We start from the raw sequence: 24,264 nt of genomic DNA, 5'->3' as shown, positions 1-24,264 counted from the left end.
GGTTAGGAGCCAAGCGACAGGTTGTGGGAGCTAGTGAGCATGTACTTCTTTTAAACGCACTAGATATTCATTGAGAAACAAAAGCACCAGGTGACTTTTTTTGTAAGTGCCCCAACAAACGTGCCTTGTCAAGTTTGTCCAGCCCTGACATTTGTAGTGCTAAATATGGTGGATATTTTAGTTTCAGTAATCTAGTATTTGGGTAATAAGTCATGGCACAGATTAGGATAGGGCTTGCATTGATGTGTCTAGCGCATCCCTATGTTATGTTGTTGCTGTCTACCCCGTAGTTCTCTCTGCAGAACTAACTATTCGATGTTAGAAAACCAATCCCTGTAGGAAATTAGTCTTTTAGGGATTCAGCTGTTTGACTGATTTGATTGGTTGCCACTAACCTTGCATTTTTCGTCCCAGTATTTGGGCTAAATACTATAATGGAGATAATTGCAGACTCCGGTCCCGCCCCTGCAGAAGGTGGGTGCTTGTAGCATGAGTTCTGCATGTTAATCCACTCCTATCATCCTCTCTATCATCCTACCATTTTGTGCTTCTCGTTGGTCACCATTTCTCACACACAGTGCCTTGTGGTCGTCACTTGTTGTGGTTGTTTTATAGATTTGGTCACGTCCCTCTAGTCATGTGACCGCATTATCAGGCGTCCATGTTTCTTACAGGTCATGGGTAGCCGGGATAATTCCCCCACCCATGTTCTTTCTAACCTTTTTACTCTTACTTTTAATATTTTGGTTCTGAGTGGTGAATTTGAAATTGTCCAGAACTCAGTGGGGTTCGCTGATTACAATGTGCGAAAGAACCGTCCGTGTTGCCCATAGTAACCGAAAGCTCTTTCATTCTGACAGTATGGAAGGGAAAACCCAAATCCAATGAACTCTGGAATACTTTGCCACGGTTTTACACCAGCTTCAACTTAGTGCGTCAGAGTAAACCATCTATGATGAAGTGGAAATAAATTCCCTGCAACAACTATTTTTAATTACCCCCCCCCCCCCCCAACACGTAATGTTTGCAATTTTTATTATGTTTTTTACTATTTAACTTTTTTTTTTTTGAGCTACATCATGGCAATCCAAAAAGGTGGTGAGTTATGAAGTTGGGCATCCAAAGCGACCATCAGCAAGAACCTAGCAGAGTCTGTGCACACGTGCAGAAATACTCCCGTGTGTGGTCATATGTGCTGCTGGTCTTTTCAACATCCTAGATACCTGGAAATCACTGGTAGTGCAAAGGCGCATATGCCAGAGCTTTTAAGATAGAGGAGTGATGGGGGGGGGGAGGCCATTCATTCATTCATTCTGCTTTAACCAGTTAATCTTTCTTCGCTGGGCATAAGCCCATTGATTGTTGCTGCTCAGGCATACCGCCTTTTTTTTCACAGCTGATGATTTGATCTCTTTAGTAGACGGGTGGTAGCATTTTTTTGCCACACTAATTAGCTGTAACAGGTACTTCCAGACAGTGCTTTTTAAAGTAGAATATACTGAGATATACTGTATCTTACTAATCCTAAAATAGCTCCCTCCCCCCTCCTAACACCTATAATTAACCTGTGTAAGTAGAAAAATCTGTATACTTGCCTATTGTCTGGCTGCTCCAGCCTGATCATGTGATCTCCCCTGTGTCAGCCAGTGCAGACTGCAGGGGAGAAGAGAGAGCGTTTGACAACAGCCCAATTACTTGAGTGGTGACGGCATCAATAAGCTTACTATTTTTTCTTTTGTATCCTATTTTTATCAAAAAAAATCCCTTATTTTTACCCATTGCTTCACAACAAACCAATATCATGCACACTTTTCTTCTCATTTTCACCATACATCATTTTTTTATTTCGCTGATTTATCTTTTTTGTTCTTCCTTTGTCATCACTACATTACATTTTTTTTTATGATCATCACTTAATTTTTATTCTCTATTTCCACTAAAAAAATTTTCACTTGTTTCATTTTTAATCCTTATTTCACATTTATCCATTTTGCATTACTTTTCAGCATTATTCCTCAACACTCACAATTTCTTTTATATCGTCGTCCTGCATATTGTCCGCTTTTCTTTCAGTTTTTCATTCCCCCATTTCTCATTTATTCACTTCATTACCTTAATCACTTGCAAATGTTCACCTTCTTATTTTCACGGCCAGTGATGCAGAAGTTCATCCATCCTGCCTCTACCATTTACCTCTATGAATAAGCCCTGGTGGGTGGGGTGAAACATGTCGGAGAACATGGCATGTGGAGTGGTGCAAAGTTGAGGCCAGCTTTTACACATTAACCAGATAGACTGAATAGGGTTGATAGGGTAATTTTTTTTTTTCAAGTATGCTATACGCTACTGGATGGTGATATTTTTCACCAGCACCCCATTCCTGAGTACCAGCGGGACTATAACTTCTTCCTTTTTTGCTTAGAACGGCACTACAAGTATTAGCACTTAGTATTAGCATGTCATCACGATGGGAGAGAGATCAATTATAATATTGGGTACTTCCCGAAATACTACTTTAAAATGTAAACATAAATTGGCACACTGTTGGAAGCTGTGGCTTTCAGGAGCAGCCAATCACAATGTATCTAATAAAAAGATGTTGCAGTAGTAAACCTTAAAGCAGAAAAGTTTTGTTAAGTATTGCCTATGTAACTCCTGGATTTCCCTATCTATGATCTTTTAAATCCAAGAAAAAAAATGCAAAATATTGCAGCTAAAGCCCCGTACACCATGGCCGAATGCCAAGCGACAACGACCGGTTAAAAAAAAAGCCTGTGCGTATGTCAGTCTGTTTGGGTGGCTTCTATTGGACGTGCTTGCTGGAAAACTAGCAGCTGACCGACTCCCATTCAGAGCTCTCAGCCAATGGCAGAGAGTGCTAATTGGAGTGTCCTGGCGAGGGGGGTGGGCGAGGCACGCGTCCCCCTGTCGGAACACAACAGCTCAGCAACTGGGGATCGCTGAACTAACCTCACATGGTTAGTATAGAGGCTCTGACCGTAGATGATAGTTTTTGAAAAAAAGAAAAAAAACGAATGTGTACTCGGCTTTACTTACTGATCCTTTGAATGTTGAATGTTTACTTTTTTTTTATTTAACCGGGCGATTATGCCAAGTACACAGTTCTGTTGTAGGGTGCCAATGCTAGGTCACCCTAGATCTAGAACAAAGTATTTTAGGACTACAGCATGTAGCCCCCCCCCCCCCCCCCCGTTCCTTTTTATTTATGTGCGCAAGGTGCTCTGGTAATAGAGGTAGCTGGCAACAATTCCAAGAGATAGCAGAGAGGCAAAGAGCTTCAGAAATTATCGGTTCAAAAGATTTTGGAGGGATAAACAGTTTTTGTTTGGTGCACTTATTAAACAAATGTAGCTACACTTTCCTTCCATATTCCTTTCTCTCCTACCTGCAGCAGTATAGCTATATTGTGAAAAGAGGCTGATTCTCGCCATGGGTAAGGCTTACTGCAGATCCTGGAGGGCAGTTTAGATTCTCCCTTGGAGAGCAGCAAGACTTGACCTATTCCATGGATGGAAGCTCACTGTTCAAGGTATAAGCACACCATAGGTAGTGATTGCAGTAGAACTTGGCCACATGCCCTGAAAATTCTTCATTGGTGTCTCGGGGGCAACACAGACAGTTGTTTCAGGATCTTTGATTGAGGGATACTGTGTGTTCATGGAAAGAAGAAATCTGGATTTTTAAATTCACCTCTTAGTACTTTTTTTTTCCTATGCTGTACCTTTCACTTTCATACTCTCTCTCTAGATTTTTGTCACTTTGGTTGTATATTGTTGAATGTCTGTAATCTTCCATCGTCTTCATTTCTTCCCTTGCAGCCAGCACCAGGCGTGCTCTGGTAGACCAGAAATCCTCTGTTATAAAGCACAGCCCTACAGTAAAGCGTGAATCTCCTTCCCCACAGGGTAGAGCTAATAATTCCAGGTAAGACTATACTTTTATGGAAAACGTTATTCTGTATTTCAAATGTTTTATATAGAAAAGAGTATACAAGTAATAGTGGGATGAGCAGGTATGCAAAAGAGTTCTGACAAAGTATGCAAAAGAGTTCTGACAGTGGCTGACAGGTGTACACTGGTCGTCTGTATCTAAAATAAGATAGATATTTAAGTCACAAGAGAAACTATACTTGTTTTTGACAATGGAATCATTTTTTTTGTAAAAGTGGACAATTTTGTACAGTGATGAGATCAGCGTCTCTTGGTAGATTATCAACATTTTCAGCTGAATTGGGTGACATTGTCAAAGTATATGTGAGTGCCATCTATTGTTTGGGTAAAATGAGCAAGAAGGCTGAAAAACCTGTCTCTTGTCCCGATAGCTTTTGTTACTCTGGCAGTGATGGTGTCCTCTTTCTTGCTTTCTTCTCCCCACCATTAACCTAAACATGTTCTTTAACAGTCATAGGTCAGTGTTGATTTTGGTTACAGAAGGCTTGCACTAAAAACTGGCACCACAAATTAAAACTGAATTCCCGGCTAATATATTCAATAATGCATCATTAAACATTGTGGTGTTATTTTTTTTTTCCAACTAGTGGGAGTTTCATAAATTGGCCATAAACCATAAACCCACCTCTTGTTCTCTACAGCAGCACCCAGACTAGAAGTAGTGGCAGCACTGATGCCATTTAGGGCCCATTCACACTGCCTGCATGGTAAATGCTCTTAGTGTGCCGGCAACTGTCAGTTTTGGGCTGATACAAAACAGGGGGCAGTGTAATTGTTTTCATTTGATGCAACATGGGTGCCTAGTTGTACGCTCTGATAAAGTGCAGCATGTCTCCATTTTATCCTAGCCCACGGGACCTGCGTGCTGTGTTGCAGTGAGTACTAAGCACATAGTAAAAAATTGTTTGTGCCCTAGTGGTTCTTCCAGTCACTGTGCTGTGTGTGAATGAGCCCTTAGGTGTGCAGAAAGCAAATGTGCTGACAAAGAGTGTTTTTTTTTTTTTTTTGTATCACAACAAACTTTGACACCAGGCAAGATCAATCAGACATCTAATTTCCAGCCAGATGGAAGTCTGCCACTGATGCGTTTTGCACACAATGTCATTGTCCTTTTGGTTTTGATATTGATCATGCTGATAGGAGATGGCATAAACAGAGGGATGGCCTCATCTGTACGCTGCTGCTCTTTCATTGTAAGGTCAGCAGGCTGGGGGCGGATCGATGACACCACTGTATTCCTTCTACAGTCTAAATCCGTAGTGGTGTCAACCATCTGCCTGTGCATTGTGATGGGGCTGTGTACATATCACAAAGTACAATTGTATTTTCCTCTATGCGTCTACCTTTTTTGCCAGGAGTTCTGCTGAAATCATCAGTAACCTAAAGCAGATCTAAAGCCAAAATTTGTATCTATAGTTTGCTAGGGCACGTTTTTGTTTTTGGAGATTTCCCTTAAATCCTGTTCTGGAGACCCAACATTTTCATGTATTTAAGACACTAAGGCTACATTTGCATTTGCTACATTTGGCTACATTTGCATAGGTGGATAGTTTGGCAGAGGGGGTAAAAGACGCTTCTTATTGCAGCTGCACTCTGCTGTGGCCATGTACAAACTGGCTGATTATCTGTGGGCAGAATTGCTTTCCCTGGCCAAACGCGGTGTATGTCCAGGGTTGGTCGGAGGCTTACAGAAGAGGAATTGCTTGGGAGCAGCAGGTGTGCCTGCCATTAATTTGTATGGGATGCAGATCTGTCTGACGTCCCTGACCGCAACTACTGTTTCCACAAACTGTGTGAATGCAGCGTTTAAATGACAAGAATACGTTGATTCTCGCCTGCAGCTTCCCCTGCCCACCCATGTGAATTTAGCCTGATTCAGGTTAAAACTTAACCTGAGTCAGCACAATCAAAATAGAAATCTTTTGTTCGAAAGAAACATTTTACTTCTTCCAAGGAGGGTTTTGCACCCCTAGCAAGCAGAAGTCTGTAAACAGCATGGCATCTTGGGGAGACTTGCCACACGTTTATAAATAACACTTGGACCTCTCAGATGTGTGCTTTTTAAAAAAAAAAAAAGATGAGATGTAGAACTAATTAGATGAAATCAAGCCATAGACAATTCACTTTTCTTTCCTTCTACCACAGGTGGAAGAAAAGCAAGTCGCTTGATTCCTCCATCCACACAGTCAGTGCTGATGGAGAAATTCCTCCCGCAGTGCTATTGTGTTCTGCCAGCAGGGAGCCTTCCCGGCTGGTAGATTACAATGATTAATGCTAAAGGCTAAAGCCGCCAGCAGTAATCGCATGTAAAAAACCTGATAAGTAGAACCATCAGCAATCCACCTGCTCAAAGATAGATCGAATCTTGGCCGGTGCCTGCTGAACCGAGATTTGATCCATCCATGGTTGGCAAATCAAAACCTACATAAGCCTAAATCTATTCCCTCACACTTTCTAAGCCTATTCTATCTAACCTGTAAAACAAAAGAGGACTATGCTTGGCTATTCTGAAGTCGGTGCGGTCTGGTCACATGATCTCTCCAGCAGTCAGCTTCAGTGAAAAGCAGAGATCACAGATAACGGCTGCAGAGCCTATTCCTTAACGTCTCCCATAGGATTACTATGGGCATCTGTTGTCGGCTGTCACTCCTCTACACTGAAGCTGGCGCTGGGACCCGATCATGTGACCGGATCAGAACAACTTCAGAATAGGGAAATTTGGACCTCCTTTCCTTTTACAAATTAGATAGAATATGCTTTTGACTTGCCTTCTACTTTTTTTTTTTCTCTTAACTTTGCAGTGAGAACCAGCAGTTTCTGAAGGAGGTGGCAATGGGTGTCCTAGAGGGACAAGGAGTAGGCTGGCTGAACATGAAAAAAGTGCGCCGCCTATTGGAAAGCGAGCAACTGCGTGTCTTCGTTCTGAGCAAACTGAACAGGTCCATACAGACAGAAGAGGATGCTCGCAATGATGTAATTCAGGAAGTGGTAAGTTTTTTTTTTTTTTTTTTTTTTCTTTTCTTTGTCCTTTTTTTTTTTTTTTTTTAACTTGTAGATGTCAACATTGGTTTATGTACAAATGCTTCTGGTAGAAATTCAAGAACAATATGTGAAAGATAAAATATGGTTAGACCTTCAGTTTAAAGTAGAGCTGAAGTTTTGCTGTAAGAAACAGTGAGCAGGCATTTTTTGCAGAAGATTCATGCACTGTGTCTCTTCTGCACTAAAATGTCTCTACTTGTCAGCTTGCTGTCTGCAGTGTACTAAATTGAGCTGTATTGCACCAGGCCTGTCTCTGAGTGCTGGGATGACTAGCTGTTGTGCATGCACAAAAGTGACGTCATAATCCCTACTGCTAATAAAGATGCCAGAAGACAGCACTCAGAAGAAGATGCTGGATCTGGCGAGGGACTGTTGGATAGGTGGGTGTTTGAGCTTTTAGTTCTGCTTTAAATTGGTTAAATACATTCCAGGTAATCAAAACAAAAGGTGTGCAGAGTCTTACAGTTGGTTTTCCCTAGAAAGCCGCTACATCCTCAGTAGGAAATTCTGTTCTCTGCCAGCATGCTGTAGAGAAGGACTTACTTTCTGTGTGGAAGCAGTGGTCTCTCTGCAGACGACAAGAATCATAAGCATTCGCACCTATACGATTTTAATCAGTATTTTGAATAGTCTGCTTAGTCTTGGACACTGCGTAGTTGAGGGCAAATGTACAGAGATGATAGAATCAGATTAACATGTGTAGACTGCTATAGAAAGGTATTGTAATATGCCTTTCAGTAGTTCATTCTTTTCTCTGTGTCATTTTGTAGGAAATCAGCAGGAAAGTATACAAGGGCATGCTGGATATGCTAAAGTGTACGGTATCCAGCCTGGAACAATCTTATGCCAACGCAGGCCTGGGGGGCATGGCTAGTGTCTTCAGTCTATTGGAAATTGCTCACACGCATTATTACAATAAAGGTATGTCCTACTGTGTCTGTACTAATTAGCAGGGTAGTGTGTTCTTGTGCAATGTGTTTTATTTTATTCTTTTTAGGGTACTTTTTGTTATCTAGACTGTTCTTTTATCACTTGTGTTCAATCTACTAAATAACATTCTATTTTTTCCCCCCTTTTGCTGTTCCTCTTCTGATTCTGTACCTTTACATCATTTTTTTGTCTTTATATTCTTCACTGTCCCTCAATTTCCTTCTTCTTTCTTGTATGTTCTTCACCCTTCTCTTTAAGAACTTGAGAAAAGGAAGCACAGTCCTTCTGCCGATGGCACTGTGACGCCTGTGTCTAGGGATTCTGTCACCATTCAGCGAGGAGAGCCTAGACCCACTCCTCAGCTGCCCCCCCAGCAGCTCCTCCTCCGCCCATCGGGCTCCGCGGGTCGGGGGGCACGACAATTTGATACACGGAGTCTGAAGGAAGAGAATTTTGTGGCCTCCATTGGTGTGTATTGACCAGAAGTAAAGGGTACATGAGGCAAAGCTCTCAGGGTATCACCGCATCTCCCACCACCGACATCACTGCTCGCTCCTTGCAGCACCCCATTACTGTCCTCTGTTTCAACTCATGGTCACGCTGTCCTTCAAGGTTCCTTTTTTGTCTGTCCTAGAGCTGTAATATCCTCTACCTCCCTGGTAACTAGACAGGACATATTGAGTCCTAATGGCATTGAATCCATGTTTAATTGTTAGATGGAAAAACAAGTGGGCAGGTAGCTGAAAAATGCATGGTCTGCAGTGTTGGTCATGTAAACTAAAAAATGTAATTAGTTATAGTTACTAGTTACTTCTCCCAAAAAGTAACTGAGTTACATCAGTATAAAATAAACTAATTACCAGGGAAAGTAACTATTGCGTTACTTTAAAAAAAAAAAATCAAATATATCAAATAACTTATATGCCCCTTGTATGCGTGGTATTTGGTTAGTGGTACCTGCGTGGTATTTGCTGAGTGGTATTTGCTGAGAGTGGGACTGTGGTACCTGCGTGGTACACTGCCGGTGTATTTGGGGGTCAGTGGGTGTATAGAGTGGGTAGGTAGGTGTATATAGGGGTCAGTGAGTGTATAGCATGGGTGGGTAGGTGTATATAGGGGTCAGTGGATGTATAGGGTGGGTGGGCAGGTGTATATAGGGGTCAGTGGGTGTATAGGGTGGGTGGGCAGGTGTATATAGGGGTCAGTGGGTGTATAGGGTGGGTAGGTGGTGGTGGTGTGGCGCACTGTGGGAGTCTGAGTCCTCTTGTCTTGACTGTCTGTGACTGAGTTTTTATTTTTATTTTTTTGTTTTTTGGTACCTGTTGTGCTGCTACAGTGCTGCCTGGCTGGTGGTGGTGGTGGCTGGCTGCTGGTGGTGGTGGTGTTGGCCTACCCAGCACACTGGGGTCTGTCTTGCTCTGTCGTCCTCCTCCAGGCCTGTGCTGCTGCCTCTCTCTCGCTTTCTCTCTCATCGACGGAGACCAATGCTGCGGACAGCGCCGGCCTCGGTCATAGAGAAGAGGAGGAATTACACTACTGCCACCTAGTGGCGGTAGATGTAGTTGCGGTAACACGGCCGAAGTAATTTCAATGGCATTACCTTGAGGGGACGAGTAGTCAATTAGATTACTCGTTACCCTCTAAAGTAACTGCGTTAAGTAATGCCGTTTACTAAAACACCGTTACTTCCATCACTGATGGTCTGTACCAAAAGAAATGGTGGATACAGTTTAAAAACACTAGGCTATAATATTGGGGATGAGGTGAAAGCCTTAATATGTTTTCTGTTTTCAGTATTCTTTCTAAAAGATCAATTGTCCTCCAGGTACTGCAGCATCTTCTGCATTCCATCAGTGAGTAGATTTTACAGGCAAACTCATGTGGAATCTTGCACAGTTGCTGCTGCAGGACCCTTGATAAATATTTGATGGCCTTGGGACATCAGATCAACCTTATCTTTTAGGCAAGCCATACCTTATGCAATTTTTTTCTTTCCTTCAACCACAGGTTGAAGGAAGGAAAATTGATTTTTTTCCACCTGCTATGCTATGATTTCTGAAAGCCTCCTGCTGCTGTCAGAAATCCCTCCTGTTGCACTATTATAATCTGACAGAATACAATGATCTCTACTGCAGGCTATAGCCGCTGGCAGTGATCGATTGGGGAAAAAAAACACAGGCTGGTTATACTGAAGTTGATAGATCAATTCAGTACAACCAGGCTGCTCATAGATTGATCTGAATTTGTCCAGTTCCTGCTCAACCAAATGGATTTGGATCCTACCAGATAATGCTTAACCGAGGCACAGATTACAGATCTGCTTAACTGAGGCACTTGTGATGCCTTGGAGTTTACATTACATTTCGGGTTAAGATGTCGTTAACTCTCCCTCTGTTTGCTAAGCCCCTCCTGCACTATAAAGCAGCAAAATTTAGATAGGCAGAGGACCGGGCTTTATATTTGTCCAGACAAGAATCAAACCCTGTATACAGCTTGGCCTTGGAATGCAGAGGCTCAGCTGGGAAACTGGTATTCCTAGAAAGTTTACAAACGAATACTTGTAGGAACTTTAGAGAGCCTGTACTTCAGTAGTAGTGTTAGGCAAAGAACCTGATAGATTCTTTTAAATATAAATTGACTACTAGTCCAAAACAAACAGAGGAAACTTCATATGACGCACTCCTCATATTCTTTGTCTTCCTAATATATTTAACTTGAAGTTTTCTCTGCAATTGATGTTTCTACATATTTCCTAATAATGATCATTGAACTTGGAAGCAGCTAGTTTGCGCAACCAGTTCTATGTTCAAACCAACAGAAATATGTTTTTCATGTAGCAATAAAGGGGCTATTGGGCCAAATTAAAGGAACCTACAGCAAATAGATGAAGGAAGGATTCTGTCAAGAACTCAACCTTGGTTACGGGTTGATAACTCAGTCTTTTTATCACTCTAGGAAAGTTAGGTGTGCATAGAGGGGGCTTTTCTTTATCGTACATCACGGGACACAGAGCCATATTCATTACATATGGGTTATACGCCCCCTTCAGGTGAATGGACACTGGCAACCAATCAGACAGGAAGTCCCCCTATATAACCCCTCCTATACAGGAAGTACCTCAGTTTTTTTGCCAGTGTCTTAAAGGTGATGGTCACGGTGGAGAGACTCTCCATTTTTTATGTCTTCTCTAAAGAAGAGATGATTATGCTATATACCCTGATCAAAGATTGCTGACTCTAGGGGGAATAGCAATCAGATCCATCTAAAAAGGCAAAGACTAAAAAGGGATGGTACCTGGAATCCGGACCCTTGGTAAAACCAATCTGAAAGGCGCTCCCAATCCCAACGTAGCACGCCGTACATGCGCAGTACAACCGCAAACGGTGCAATTTTTAAGGAAATACTTCCAATGTGCAAGCCTCTGTCAGAGGCTGGAGGGACACAAAGCAGCAGCAGCTGGGTGCGTGAGTCACTGAATGCATGTTTACAGGCACGGACAGGTTCTGTTACTTTGGGATAATCCCAGCCTTATTCCAAAATGGATTAAATTAAATATTTACCTCAAAATTCTACAAACAATACCCCATAATGACAATGTGAAAGAAAGCTTTGCAAATTTATTAAAAAATAAAAATGACCTATTCATAAGTATTCACAGCATTTGCTCAATACTTTGTTGCAGCACCTTTGGCACCAATTACAGCCTCAAGTATTTTTGAGTATGATGCCACAAGCTTGGCACACCTATTTTTGGGCAATTTCTCCCATTCTTCTTTGCCTCTCAAGCTCCATCAGGTTGGATGCGGAGCGTTGGTGCACAGCCATTTTCACATCTCTCCAGAGACGTTCAGTTGGGTTCAAGTCTGGTCTCTGGCTGGGCCACTCAAGGATATTCGGAGTTGTCCCGTTTGTTATCTTAGCTGTAAGCATTGGGTCGTTGTCCTGTTGGAAGATGAACCCTCGCCCCAGTCTGAGGTCCAGAGCGCTCTGGAGCAGGTTTTCATCAACGATGTCTCTGTACATTGCTGCATTCGTCTTTCACACAATCCCGACTAGCCTCCCAGTTCCTGCCGCTGAAAAACATCCCCACAGAATGAAGTTATTGGCCAGGTAATGAGCAGAGCCTGGTTTACCCAGACATGACGATTGCCATTCAGGACAAAGAGTTTAACCACTTAACGACCAGCCACGTAGACCTACTAGAGGCATCACCCCGGTACCGGTTTTTAGAGCCAGCGGTCGGCTTTCTGGCGGTTGATCTTTACCCCAGCGAGCGGGAGGGGACCCCCCCCCCCCCCCCCCCGTCTTCTGTGGCTCTGCCTGGGTCTCCCATCCCACGAGAGACCTGAGCAACCAGCCGGCACGTCCGTCGGCTGGATGGAGTCCCGATCAAAGCCAGAATGCGGCTTCGATTGGGTCTCTGATGACGTAACTCGGAGGCGGCATCCATGACGTCACATCTGGGTTACACGGCTGCTAAAGGCGCCGGATTTAAAAAGTGAATGTATTCAAAAATGCCGTTTTTGGCATTTTGAATACATGGAAGTGTAGTGGAGGGGTTTGGGGTCTTTTTAGACCCTGATCCCTCTATAAAGAGTACCTGTCACTACATATTGCTGTCACAAGGGATGTTTACATTGCTTGTGACCGCAATAAAAGTGATCAGATTTTTTATTTATTTTTTAAACCTGTGCTAAAATAAAAAAAATAAAATAAATAGGAAAAAATTTTTTTTTAGCCGCCCCCGTAGCCGTGAGCTCTCGCACGAAAGAAAACGTATATGGAAGTCACGCCGCAAATGAAATCGCTGTTCAAACCACACACGTGAGGTATTGCCGCGATCGCCAGAGCGTGAGCAATAATTAAAAATAAAAAGAGCTACACTCTAACTCTAAACTGGTAACCGTTAAAAAAATTTTTAAAGCGTCGCCTATGGAGATTTTTATTGACCGTAGTTTGTCGCCATTCCGTGGGTGTGCGCAATTTTAAACCGTAACATGTTGGGTATCTGCTCGGCATGACATCATCTTTCACAATATACAAAAAAAATGGGCTAACTTTACTGCTGAGTTTTTTTTTTAAATGCAGTGAAATGTAATTTTTCGTAATATTTCCCAAAAAATTGCGTTTTTTTTTAGACTGCTGCGCAAACTCCGCGTGACAAAAAATATTGCAATGACCACCATTTTATTCTCCAGAGTCTTTGCTAAAAATATATATATATATATATATATATATATATGTATATATATATATATATATACATATATATAAAAATGTTTGGGGGTTCTAAGTAGTTTTCTAGCAAAAAATACTAATTTTAACTTGTGAACAAAATGTGTCAAATATGGGCTCGGTCCTTAAGTGGTTAATCTTTGTTTCATCAGATCAGAGAATTGATTTCTTATGGTCGGAGTCCTTTAGGTACCTTTTGGCAAACTCCAGGCAGGCTGTCATGTGCCTTTTTACTGAGGAGTGGCATCCGTCTGGCCACTCTACCATACAGACCTGATTGTGGAATGCTGCAGAGATGGTTGTTCTTCTGGAAGGTTCTCCTCTCCCCACAGAGAAACACTAGATCTCTGTCAGAGTGACCATCCGGTTCTTGGTCACCTTCCTAGCTAAGGTCCTTCTCCCCCCCCCCCCCCCCACCCCAATTGCTCAGTTTGGCTGGGCGGCCCTCTCTAAGAAGAGTCCTGATGGTTCCGAACTTCTTACATTTACAGATGATGGAGGCCACTGTGCTCATTGGAACCCTCAATGCTGCAGAATTTTTTCTGTACCCCTCCCCAGATCTGTGCCTCGATACAATCCTGTCTTGGAGGTCTACAGACAATTCTTTGAACTTCAATAGTTTGAAATCTTTGCGGATTTATCTTATTTGAGGTTTTCATTATGAGGTATTGTTTGTAGAATTTTTAGGAAATAATATATAATGAATTTACTCCATTATGGATTAAGGCTGTAACATAAAAAAATGTGGAAAGCACTGTGAATACTTTCCAAATGCACTAGCGGTCTGCCCGTACCTCGTACTGACAGGCACGTTACTGAATGACGGGCAGTATCAATTAACTCATTGGTGCCCTAGGAGTTCATTGAGAACCAAAATCTGACAGTTGCAATGGCTGATGGTAGTTGTAGTTCTCCCATTCACCCTGGATAGGGATGTAACATGCTATGAAACATGAACTTGCCCTTTAAAGGCACTTATGACATAAATCACTGAGTTTTCACTGGCAGTGCCTGTTTAAGGTGCTTTGATTTTAGAATGAAGGTAGTAAGTCTGGTGGACCTTACACCTTTTAGTTGAAGTGCAGCACACATAGGTTCTTGTAGGTACCTGTAGATATCCGTGTAGTTACTCTTCTGGTATAGTTGTATAAATGGCGCTTTATCAGAGTAGTTGCAGTTTAAATGGCCCTATGCCAGTATAGATGGCAAATATTGTTGGTAATCCAGTTGGCTAGTGTAGATACTTGGTAACCAAATATACAAGTGTTTGTCTTGTGTATATGTGAATTTGCAGGGTATACTATGTAAGTAAAGCTGGCGTGAGGTTTCCACTGGCAGTGTAAGCATAGTGTACCGATTAGGTGTAGGCTTGTTGTGTGGTTGTGATACTGGAAGTTGTGATGTGGGTGTCTTTTTAAGTAGCAGGGATGCGTCCGTATGATATGAGAGAACCATAATGCATAACAAACATCATTTATGTCTAAAGGAATGCAACTGTTTCCGCTGGCAACCAGACAATTCCTGCCGCTTTGTTTTCGTACAGGATTAAAGTTTAAGCTAAATTGATTTAAATATACTCCTCGATAGTCCGAATTTAAATCCACTTTTTGTGCACCAAATGTCTTCACAAACCCAGCAATTATATTTTAAAACTTGCAGTGACATCATCATGTTGCAGTACTTGTGCAGAGAGCAGATTTGTGGGGGTCCCAGCAGGGTCCCCCGCCAATACAAGACTAGTCACCCAGCACAAGGGGAAAAAGCAGCAGTGACCAGTCTTTATTACAGTAATCTCCTGCATATAGGCAAAGTTCACACTGGAATACTGCACAGAGATGGGAGAAATTCACAAAGCACACCAAGATTAGGGTAAGAGCACACATGCTTCTTGTATTTAGATGATATTTGCTCATCCCAAAAGTTCAGCTTTGTTTCCTCTTAGTAATTAAAACAACATAAAACTGCTTTCTAACTGCCATCATATTTAGTTTTAATGCACAGTTTGATAGTGGCTGCATTCATGGCATAGTGGTGTGAAGGTAGCAGTTGTCCAGCATTAATTGTATTATAATGTATTTTATGGATGCCAAAATTGGCTTTCCCCTTTTTCAGGCTAGTTGATCGCCACCATTAAATAAGAGGGGAAAAAGCAAGCATAGCCACATTTTTGGTCTTTTTCCTTCATATATTAACGAAAAAAAAAAAAAAAAAGCAGTTATTTTATACTTCCAAAACAGATCTTTCAAAAATGATAAAAACTTCATTTGGGTACAGGGTTATGTGACAGATTCCGGACACCCAGACTGGGTATCTCCGCCAAGAACCTGCTTCCTAAGCTCTGGAACACAAGACCCGTGAATCTGGCTATAGTTACCCCAAGAACTCGACAGTACAAGTTTTGGAGTCAACCAGATTCAAACTGTTTATTCAAACACATGCACAAAGAGATATATACTCTGGGACAACCCCTCCCCTTTAGCAGCCAATCCACATACACATATACATCCCATAATAACTTTATTTTAAGGCAGACAGAAACAACAATAGAACAATGGAATGCAGGTACTTAATAACAAACCCTACCCCACTAGCAAGGGTCAATGAGAGACTCCTGCAATATTCTAGCAATCGGTTTAGTCAAACTGTTTATTTTTAAAGATTTCCTGAGGGATATTTGGTCACTCTGTGCCCCTAATAGGCACAGGGTGACTTACACATAAGAGGGACCGGGGAAGCTGGACAAGGAGTTTCCCAACCTCCCTAAAGCAATCTAGGTTCCACAAGCCCCCCACCCAAAGTGACTCACGTCACAGGTTACTTGGCTGAGTAATTGTCACACTATCACAGCACTGAAATTTTGTCTTGTCTGATTGTCCATATCAAGGCAGTGTGCTTTCATATGATATGTAAAATACACCTAAATAGGTATATCTCTCACGCCACTTACTAAATGTAGTACCACTGAGTGATTTATAAACTATAAAGAGTTTCATACCAATGAAAATGGTTCTGCTTTAAAGCAGTGGAGTTATTAGAATGAACCTTGTAAAATTTGCTAGAACAAAATAGTTTGCAGTGACCAAAAATATTTGACCAAAAAAATTCCCACAATGTTAGGGACATATCATTGCCTTTTTAGGTGCGCACACACAAGCCAAGTTGTTCCTTCAAACACTTAATAAAGTCACCGTATGTCGGTGTGCATCATTTTGTGTGTGTGTATGGATGTATGTGGTGTGTGCTTCTCTTTTGTTATAAGGATTAACCTGCCCAAACCACTGTTGGAATCTTGTGTTGTCTGCATTACCGGTGTGATATTTATGCTGTTGGATGAGTAGCCTAATTATTTAACCACATGGATGTCCAGTTTGGAGGAGTATTTATGTCCTAGAATACACAGAGAGACCGTTATTTTCTCCACATAACTGTAAAGATGCTGGTTGCAGTTCTCCATCTTTTTAGAATACAATGAGTAATGTGGGCCATGGTTTAAATGTATATAGGTTAGTTAGTTTATATGGGGTATGCTTACTTATGTATATATACCTTTGAGTATATATGCATATATAAATGTATATTTATGTATACTACGTGCACATACATAAATATAATGTGTCAGCTACTAATTGTGCCCTTTTCTCTCTAACACTTTCTTGCCATCAACCTTGTGCTCATGTAGTGACCTTTTGTGAACACTTGCACCCCCTCCTCCCCTATAGTGATGTAGTGGGTGAGGAGATCTGTGTCCATTTATAGCCTGTCTGATCCACATCTGACTCTCTCTGTCTTTCTCTCCTGCTTGCAATGCATCTTGGGTAGAGTTGTGGAACAAGCATCGGGAAGTGAAAAAGCAAAAAGCTATGGATAAACAGAGTAAGAATCCAGAGAAACCCCCCAAACCTTTCCCAGATCTGCCAGCAGGGTGGCCCTAGGGTTTTAAGCCTAGGGGTCATGCCCATATATTGTGCTTTAATGGACCTTCTAGTAAATTGCATAGAGAGAGTTTTGACGAAAATTGCACAGGCCACCCCAAACCATTAGTTTACAGTTGTTGGCACCAACTTTTCTCCAAAAATGCGTGAATGGATCCTTCGAAAGGATTAAAGTTGCACACTTGACTTGCTTTTAGGGACACTTTTAATCCACATTGACTGTTGACAAACAGGTTTGTTACTATCACTTTCCTTTGATTATTGTGCTTTGAGATTTAGGCTCCATTCACACCTGAGCGTATCGTTTTTTGATGTTATTTCAAGCGTTTTGGAGGCAGGCATTGACATCTGACCAAAAACGCTTGTAATCTGCCAAAAAAAAGAAGCTCCTGTACTTTTTTGAGCTTCAGGGGTTTTGCTTCAGATGATAAAAAGGTCATATGTGAACAGGGTCTATTGAAATGAATGGGAATTTGCTTGTTGGGCATTTTGGAACTTCAGAGATGAGCGTTTAAGAGCTGAAAAATGCTCAGGTGTGAACAGGGCCTTATGGTCACAGGCTCAAGCCAGTGCAAACAAGGCTTTGTTTACAATTGGCCTTTCTGCACTTAGTTTGGAGACACACATGCTTAAGCCTCGTACACACGCATCGAAAATTGGCAGGGAATTTTCATCCGACGACTGATCTGCCGATTTTCGGCTTGTTAGTATGATGCTTCCGACAACCGACTCAGACTTTTCGGCAGAAAAAAATCTGGTGTGCAGGCTATAAAATTTTTGTCCGCCGTCAAAACACGGCCGATTTTCGTGCAGTCAGTACAGATTTCGGCAGGGAAAAATCAAGACTGGGCATGCTCAGAGAAGAAAGAACACAAAGAAAGCAATCCAACACATGACATCACTTCTGAAGTAGAATTTTGTCGGGCGGGAAAATTTGTGTGCAGTCTAGAGCACATTCCAACCAACAAAAAACCACTCTGGACAAAAGACGGGCGATCGGTCGGCCGATAATCGTTGCGTGTGTACGGGGCTTTAGTTCAGGAGTGAAAACCAGGAATGCATCAAGGATCCCTCCTAGATGTGCATTCTGCATTTCACATCGGACTATCTGGAATTGCATGGGATTAAAGGATGGGTAAGGTTTAGCAAAACAGTTTTAATGCTACAGCACATCAAGACGTTTAAGACACCTGTGTGCTTCCAACTTTGTGCCAACAGTTTAGGGGAGGGTATATCGACATGGTTTGATTAGTTCATTAAAGTAACTCGAGTGACCTGCACAAAGTTGTGACATCATTCATATTGAACATCTTTGGGATGTCTTAGATCAGATTGCGAGCCAGGTCTTTTTATTTAGATTCGGTATCTGAATTTGCAACCTCACCGGCAGGCCTGTCAAATTTTGCAGTGCGACTGTGTCCATGCAGCTGCTGTTTGTATTCACTCATACAGATTGCCTGCACGCAACTTTGGGCAGATGCAAAAACAAACACCTCATGCACACAGTACGTGTGGCAGAGCCTGAGTGAATGAGGCCTTAGGCACTTATCCACTTTAATTGAGAGAGCGGAGAATCTATTTAGACTGAAGGTTATACACACCTGTTTTGTTGCTTGCAACCTGAATAAGTCTTTCAAAGGTTTTATTTAACATTAGAAGTCATCCGGCAAGTAACAGGCACTCTTTGAAAGAGCGTCTAACTTGAATCAGGTCTTTTCTTACACACCTATGGGGTCTGCCTTTATCTGTCATCTTCTGAAAATGGCGGTGGTCTGGCTAATACACTGATCAACTCCGTTCAGTATGGCTGAAGTCACTGAACTGGAACAAAAATGCATATACGTAATGTCACAACAGAGAGTGGCCTCTTTTTTCTGAGGGTTCTAGAAGCTATATATATAATATACACACGATATACCGCCACAGTTTCTATTTGTTCAGCTGCCATAGCCATGTCAGAACCAAATGATGATGCCTATAGCAGGTTCCACATAGTCTAGACCAGGGGTCTCCAAACTTTTTCAGTATGAGAGCCACGTTGTCCAAATATTAACAGAACAAAAAAAATTATAAATGAATGATTGTTTAACTTGGATCCTTTTGCAATCAGCACGTTAGGATTCAGAATAAGAGAGACAACTTTAGTAAGGGCCCTTTCACAAGGGCGCTCCGTATGTCCGCAAATCATCCTATTTTTTTTGCGGATGATTTACGGACATAATGTAAGTCAATGGCATTGCGGATGTCAGCGGAATAACATCCGATTTTCTTCCTTTCAGTTCTGTTCCGTTTTTTGGAACGGAACAGAACCCTATTTTTCCTCAGTTCAAAAAACGTAAAGGAAGGAAAATCGGATGTCAGCGGTGTCATCCGCTGACATCCGCAATGCCCATAGACTTACATTATGTCCGTATATCATCCGCAGATGGGATGATATGCGGACATACGGAGCGGATGACACAAATGTCATCCGCTCCGTGAAAAAAAAAAAAAAAAAAGTGCTTCCTTGTGAAAGAGCCCTAAGACTCCCCATCAGAGCCTCACTTACCCCCCCCCCCCCTTATGTCGGTGTTCCCATCAGTCTGTTTTCCTCCCCAGTTATATTAGAGTCCCCCTCACCACTGTAAGGTTCGCAGAGTGGCTTTGGTATCTGGGCAGGATCCATCCAGGAGGTGGCACAGGTCTGGATGAAGGAAGTTCCTCCTGTGAATGTTGGCGCAAGCACATCACCCTGAATCTTCAATCTGTGCACATTGAATATACCCCACCAACCCTAGCTGTGGGTTGGGTATGGCCTGCTGGCTTGACCTAAGGTTCCTAACCATCTCATGATGAGATCCCTAATGGATTGCTAGAATTGTCCCCATACTCCTTCACCAGACAAAAGTATCATCATCTAGCTTGGGACATGATTGACTCCAACAACACCGACAACTGATATTGGGGCATTTTCTACTTCCACATGGTCATGGTCTGGCCACTGTAAACTGGCTCTTTGTTTTAAGTTTTAGGGCCCCTGGTCTAGAATAAACAAAAACATTTTTGAAACGATCTGCAAGAGTTCCCTTCATTATGACCTTGTAGAAGAGAAACATGCTATTGAAGGAAAATCTTCTCATTGGAGACATAAAAAAAGACAGATTCCCATCCAAGACATTGTTGTTGGTCCTAAATAATACTAGATGACGGCTAGTACTTATAGGAAGGTGCTTTGTTCCTTAGAATAGATTGCAACCATTTAGATAAGCTGGCAGATTTTCGATTGGTGAACGATTTGTTGGGGTTTCTTGTCTTAAGTTAGTAACTGTAGTGGTGAACTCACTCCTCCCCTCTCCTTCCTCCTTCCATCTTTCTGAGCTAACGCTTTTTAATCATGCCCTCACTCCTCTCTCATGTCACTCAGCACCATATAAGCAGGGTGGGCTCAGTTTTCTAATGTCTTCACTGCTTCAGCCAACGTGACACTGAACGACGCACAATATCCTGCAGCAGTGAAACCCTGCCTGTCTGTAGCCACTCATTTTACATCTATGACAGGTTTGGTTTCTCAGCTTCTAAAAATTCCAAATGTATTCAGTTTTCACTAATGTTTGCTAGATCTGATTGACTTTTCATTACATTGGCCATGATCAAATGACCATTAGGAATTTGAATGTACTTGCAATCCAAGCCACCTGCATTGAGCAACGAGGTTTACAAAGTGTTATATCTGAGGAGGAGTGATATGCACTAATCATAGTTTTAACCTGTATTTGTATTACCGTTACTACTTGTACCAATTGTTTGCACTGTATCATTTTTATTTTTGGACACATCTAGTACAGATATGGGCAGTTTCTCTACACCCCAAACAAGTATGTGTATATTATAAAGATCTCCATCCAGATCTGCTGAGGGATGTCAGTCCTTTGTCTAGAATTTCCTGGTTTTATACAGGTGCCTTCATGGTTGGGGTATTCCTCTTTGAACCAATCCCCTTGTCCCCTCCGTTTTTATCCATCCCTAGGATCGTGAAAAGGAAATGTCAACTGGCTACTGACGTTAAACACAGACCATTTTATACAGTATGTTGTCACATAATGTTCACAAGATTACATGTGTATGCCTGATTGGCTTATATACAGGGAAATTTTCTTAAATGCAGTAGCCCAGATAATCCAATTTGAATCCATACTGCCCCACACTCTTAACTTAAATCCAATTGGTGACTAAGAGTACCATAATTTGAGGCTATGAAGTTTCTAGATGGCCGTAAGTCGTTTAATGCTAGCCAAGTAGTCTGTCTTCCTATTCAGTATCATTGGCCAAGGCAATGTAATGTTAGACAAGCATCTGCCTTGCTTGATTTTTACCACTTGATTTTAATTTTATATTTTTCTGGGTTTACTGGCATGCACCTGGGCAGTTACATTTTTTTTTTTTCTTTTTTAAGACTAGTTGCAATTTTTTTTTTTTGCTGATTAGCTTGTTTCCAAGACAAAATATTGTCACCAGATTTAATCAGTCCTTCAGCTTATTAGACAAAAATAAAGATCTTTCTGTTTGTGGCCAAATTAATATGAGCACCATTTGTCTGTTTTGCCACTCTCGCTGCTGCTAAATTGCTGTCCTCTTTTACCTTCTGTAGGCACAGAGCAGCCCAAGCAGGTGATCGATAGTGCAGACACCGAGGAGAAGAAGTCTCAAATTAGTGCAGATAGTGGCTTGAGTGTCACCTCGGGATCTCAGGTAAGGTGAAGACTTTCCACAGTAAGCTGTCCTTAGACCATTGTTGGGGGTACTGTTTAGAATAACTTTGCTCTGGCCATATTTTAAAAGGCCATTTAATCCCATTACAAATTTAGAAACCTTGTAGCTTGTTTATTTAAAAATGTCTTTGTTTTTTTCATATTTCTGTAAAGTGTGTGGAATAAACTTGAATTTGTCTCTCTGACTTTAAAGGATACGTTCACCTTTTGGGAAAAAAATGAATGCACATTTTTTTTTTTTTTTGTTTTTGCAGGTAAAAAAAAAATGAGCATTTTATATTTTTCTCTAAGGAGCCTGCAGAGCAGCAGATTGCGGGAGCAATGTTAGGCTCCTGCAGACTCTCAGGATAGCTGTCTAACCAAACCTCATAGGGTCAGGCAGTTTCCTTAGAGCTGGAAGAATCAAAGAACAACCAGAGCGCTCACCAGTGCCCTCGTAGTTCATTGAGAACTACAAGCCATCAGCTGCAATGGCTGGATGGTACTTGTAGTCTATCCATTCACAGGAAACACTGAAAGAATGACGCGTCCGTGTGGGTGGAGCCCTGAATGGCTGCGCGGTTACATGTTCCACTTGTTTTTAGGGTGAAACATGTTCCAAAGTTGAACTTATCCTTTACCCACTTCTGATCATTCTTGGCATGTCATGGCTTGAGAAGGTCTTAAGTTGGAGCAAAAAAAAGCATGGTCTCATAGCATATAGTCGCAAATCCCTGAATTTGCCAGATGTCATGTACTGTATACTGCTTGCCTGGATTTGTGAGTTGCATGGATTATTGTAGACCAGTGATCACCTATTTCAGCAAGCTGGAGCTTGCGCTTCATCAGGAAAAAAAAGAGAGCCACTAGGTTTGCCCAGTTCAGAAATGATTGCGTTGATACCTAGAGGTGCATTAGTCACAACCATCTAGCAGATACATGTCTGTGAAGGTTTCTCGTGGTGGACTTTGCTAGGGAAATTAAATTCCATCCAATTGCTAAAATTGTATATAAACTCTTCAATATCATTAAATCTACAATTTAGATATACTACAGAGAGAATATATAGAGAGATAGAATACTTGGTAATCTTTCCATAAAGTTTGTATATACTTTATGGAGCCTTGTTCAGGCTCTTTAGGTATAGAGAGACAACTGTCCCTGTCTTCTGCTGTTCTCCAGCATGATCACCCTGCCATACACTCCCCCAATAGACAACGTAAGAAACCACAGTGCAACACATTATGCAGGTAAAGGAACGGTTATCTCCATCAGGAAAGCCACCCTAAAATAATGTTCAGCCACGACTGGAGTACATGTATAAATACCGGCAAGAAAAAAGGGGGGACCAATAATTTCCACCATGAGGGGTTACATCCAGGGTATGAATATCAATTGCATGTGTAAATAAATATGTTCATAAAACAGTCCAGGCACAAGTCCATATATGTACACACTCCTCATATGCAGTGGGCTGCTCTGATGCAAGTAAGAAGACAACTTGAAGGAGACTGTAAAGGAAGACAGGCGCCACTCTTAAGTGCAGTAAGAAGGTTTTAATACGAAATGAATATCAAACACCAATATACTCACAAGCGAGTATGTACAGGATTCTCCCTTTACATACTCTCTTGTGAGTATATTGGTGTTTGATATTCATTTCATATTAAAACCTTCTTACTGCACTTAAGAGTGGCGCCTGTCTTCCTTTACAGCCAAGACTGGAGTGCATATGGACTGGAGATCATCATTGCTGAAAAGCAGCAAATAATCAAATAAGGCAAAAGTATTTTATTGAAAAGTAAATCGCAATTGTTTGATACACTGGAATTTGGAAGTTAAAGGTTATTCACTTTGGGTTTGCATCTACTTTGAGTGGTTGTATTTAGCAGCTGCTAACTTTTAATTTGGGCCCCGTTCACATAGGGGCGACGCTACTTCGCACCGCGACCTCCGAGGTCGCGGTGCGAGCAGCGCGCCGCGACCTCGGAGCGGCCGCCACAGACTTCATAACATTGAAGTCTATGGCGGTCGCCTCCTGGTCGCCCCAAAGAAGCTCCGGACCCTTTTTCTAAGTCGGAGCGACTTGTGTCGCTCCTATTAGAACGGGTCCGCAGCTTCCCTATGGGAGGCGACCAACGGCGACCTGTGAGGGGACCAGGTCGCCTCACAGGTCGCCCTAGTGTGAACGGGGACTAAAAGGTAAGAGAGCCATTAAAAATTAGGACAGAAATTATTTTGGATGTTAAGCAGCAGGTTTGAGATTTATTCTGCAAAGGTTTGGCATGGATTGTTTTTTTTTTTTTTTTTATCAAGTCTGACAAAGATAAAAAATTGAATCAATGCAAAAGTGCATCACTGTGTAAAAATGTAAGTTCTTTTCCTGGAAGTAGTCCAGTTTATGGCGTTTCTACGTGAGGTGTCTAT

At 41.9% G+C, this 24,264-nt stretch overlaps 1 protein-coding gene across 28 annotated transcripts in view; it reads left to right on the top strand.

Moving 5' to 3' along the window:
- Positions 1 to 24,264, top strand: part of MADD (MAP kinase activating death domain) — a 188,998-nt gene that overhangs the window by 101,599 nt on the left and 63,135 nt on the right. For 13 of the 28 annotated variants that reach the window (XM_082270080.1, XM_082270075.1, XM_082270091.1 and 10 more), the window contains 7 exons: positions 415 to 474; positions 3,840 to 3,945; positions 6,773 to 6,959; positions 7,784 to 7,934; positions 8,202 to 8,411; positions 16,998 to 17,051; positions 21,738 to 21,838. In XM_082270080.1, coding sequence (XP_082126206.1) covers positions 415 to 474; positions 3,840 to 3,945; positions 6,773 to 6,959; positions 7,784 to 7,934; positions 8,202 to 8,411; positions 16,998 to 17,051; positions 21,738 to 21,838 — 869 coding nt within the window. The remainder of the gene's footprint in view (positions 1 to 414; positions 475 to 3,839; positions 3,946 to 6,772; positions 6,960 to 7,783; positions 7,935 to 8,201; positions 8,412 to 16,997; positions 17,052 to 21,737; positions 21,839 to 24,264) is intronic. The other 15 variants (XM_082270090.1, XM_082270073.1, XM_082270089.1 and 12 more) reach the window with 4 other exon arrangements.

The sequence above is a fragment of the Pelophylax lessonae genome (genome assembly GCF_965119305.1).
Source record: "Pelophylax lessonae genome assembly, chromosome: 10".
Lineage (NCBI taxonomy): Eukaryota > Metazoa > Chordata > Amphibia > Anura > Ranidae > Pelophylax > Pelophylax lessonae.
The sequence above is the reverse complement of the archived record's forward strand: the minus strand, read 5'-3'. Positions and strand labels throughout refer to the sequence as shown.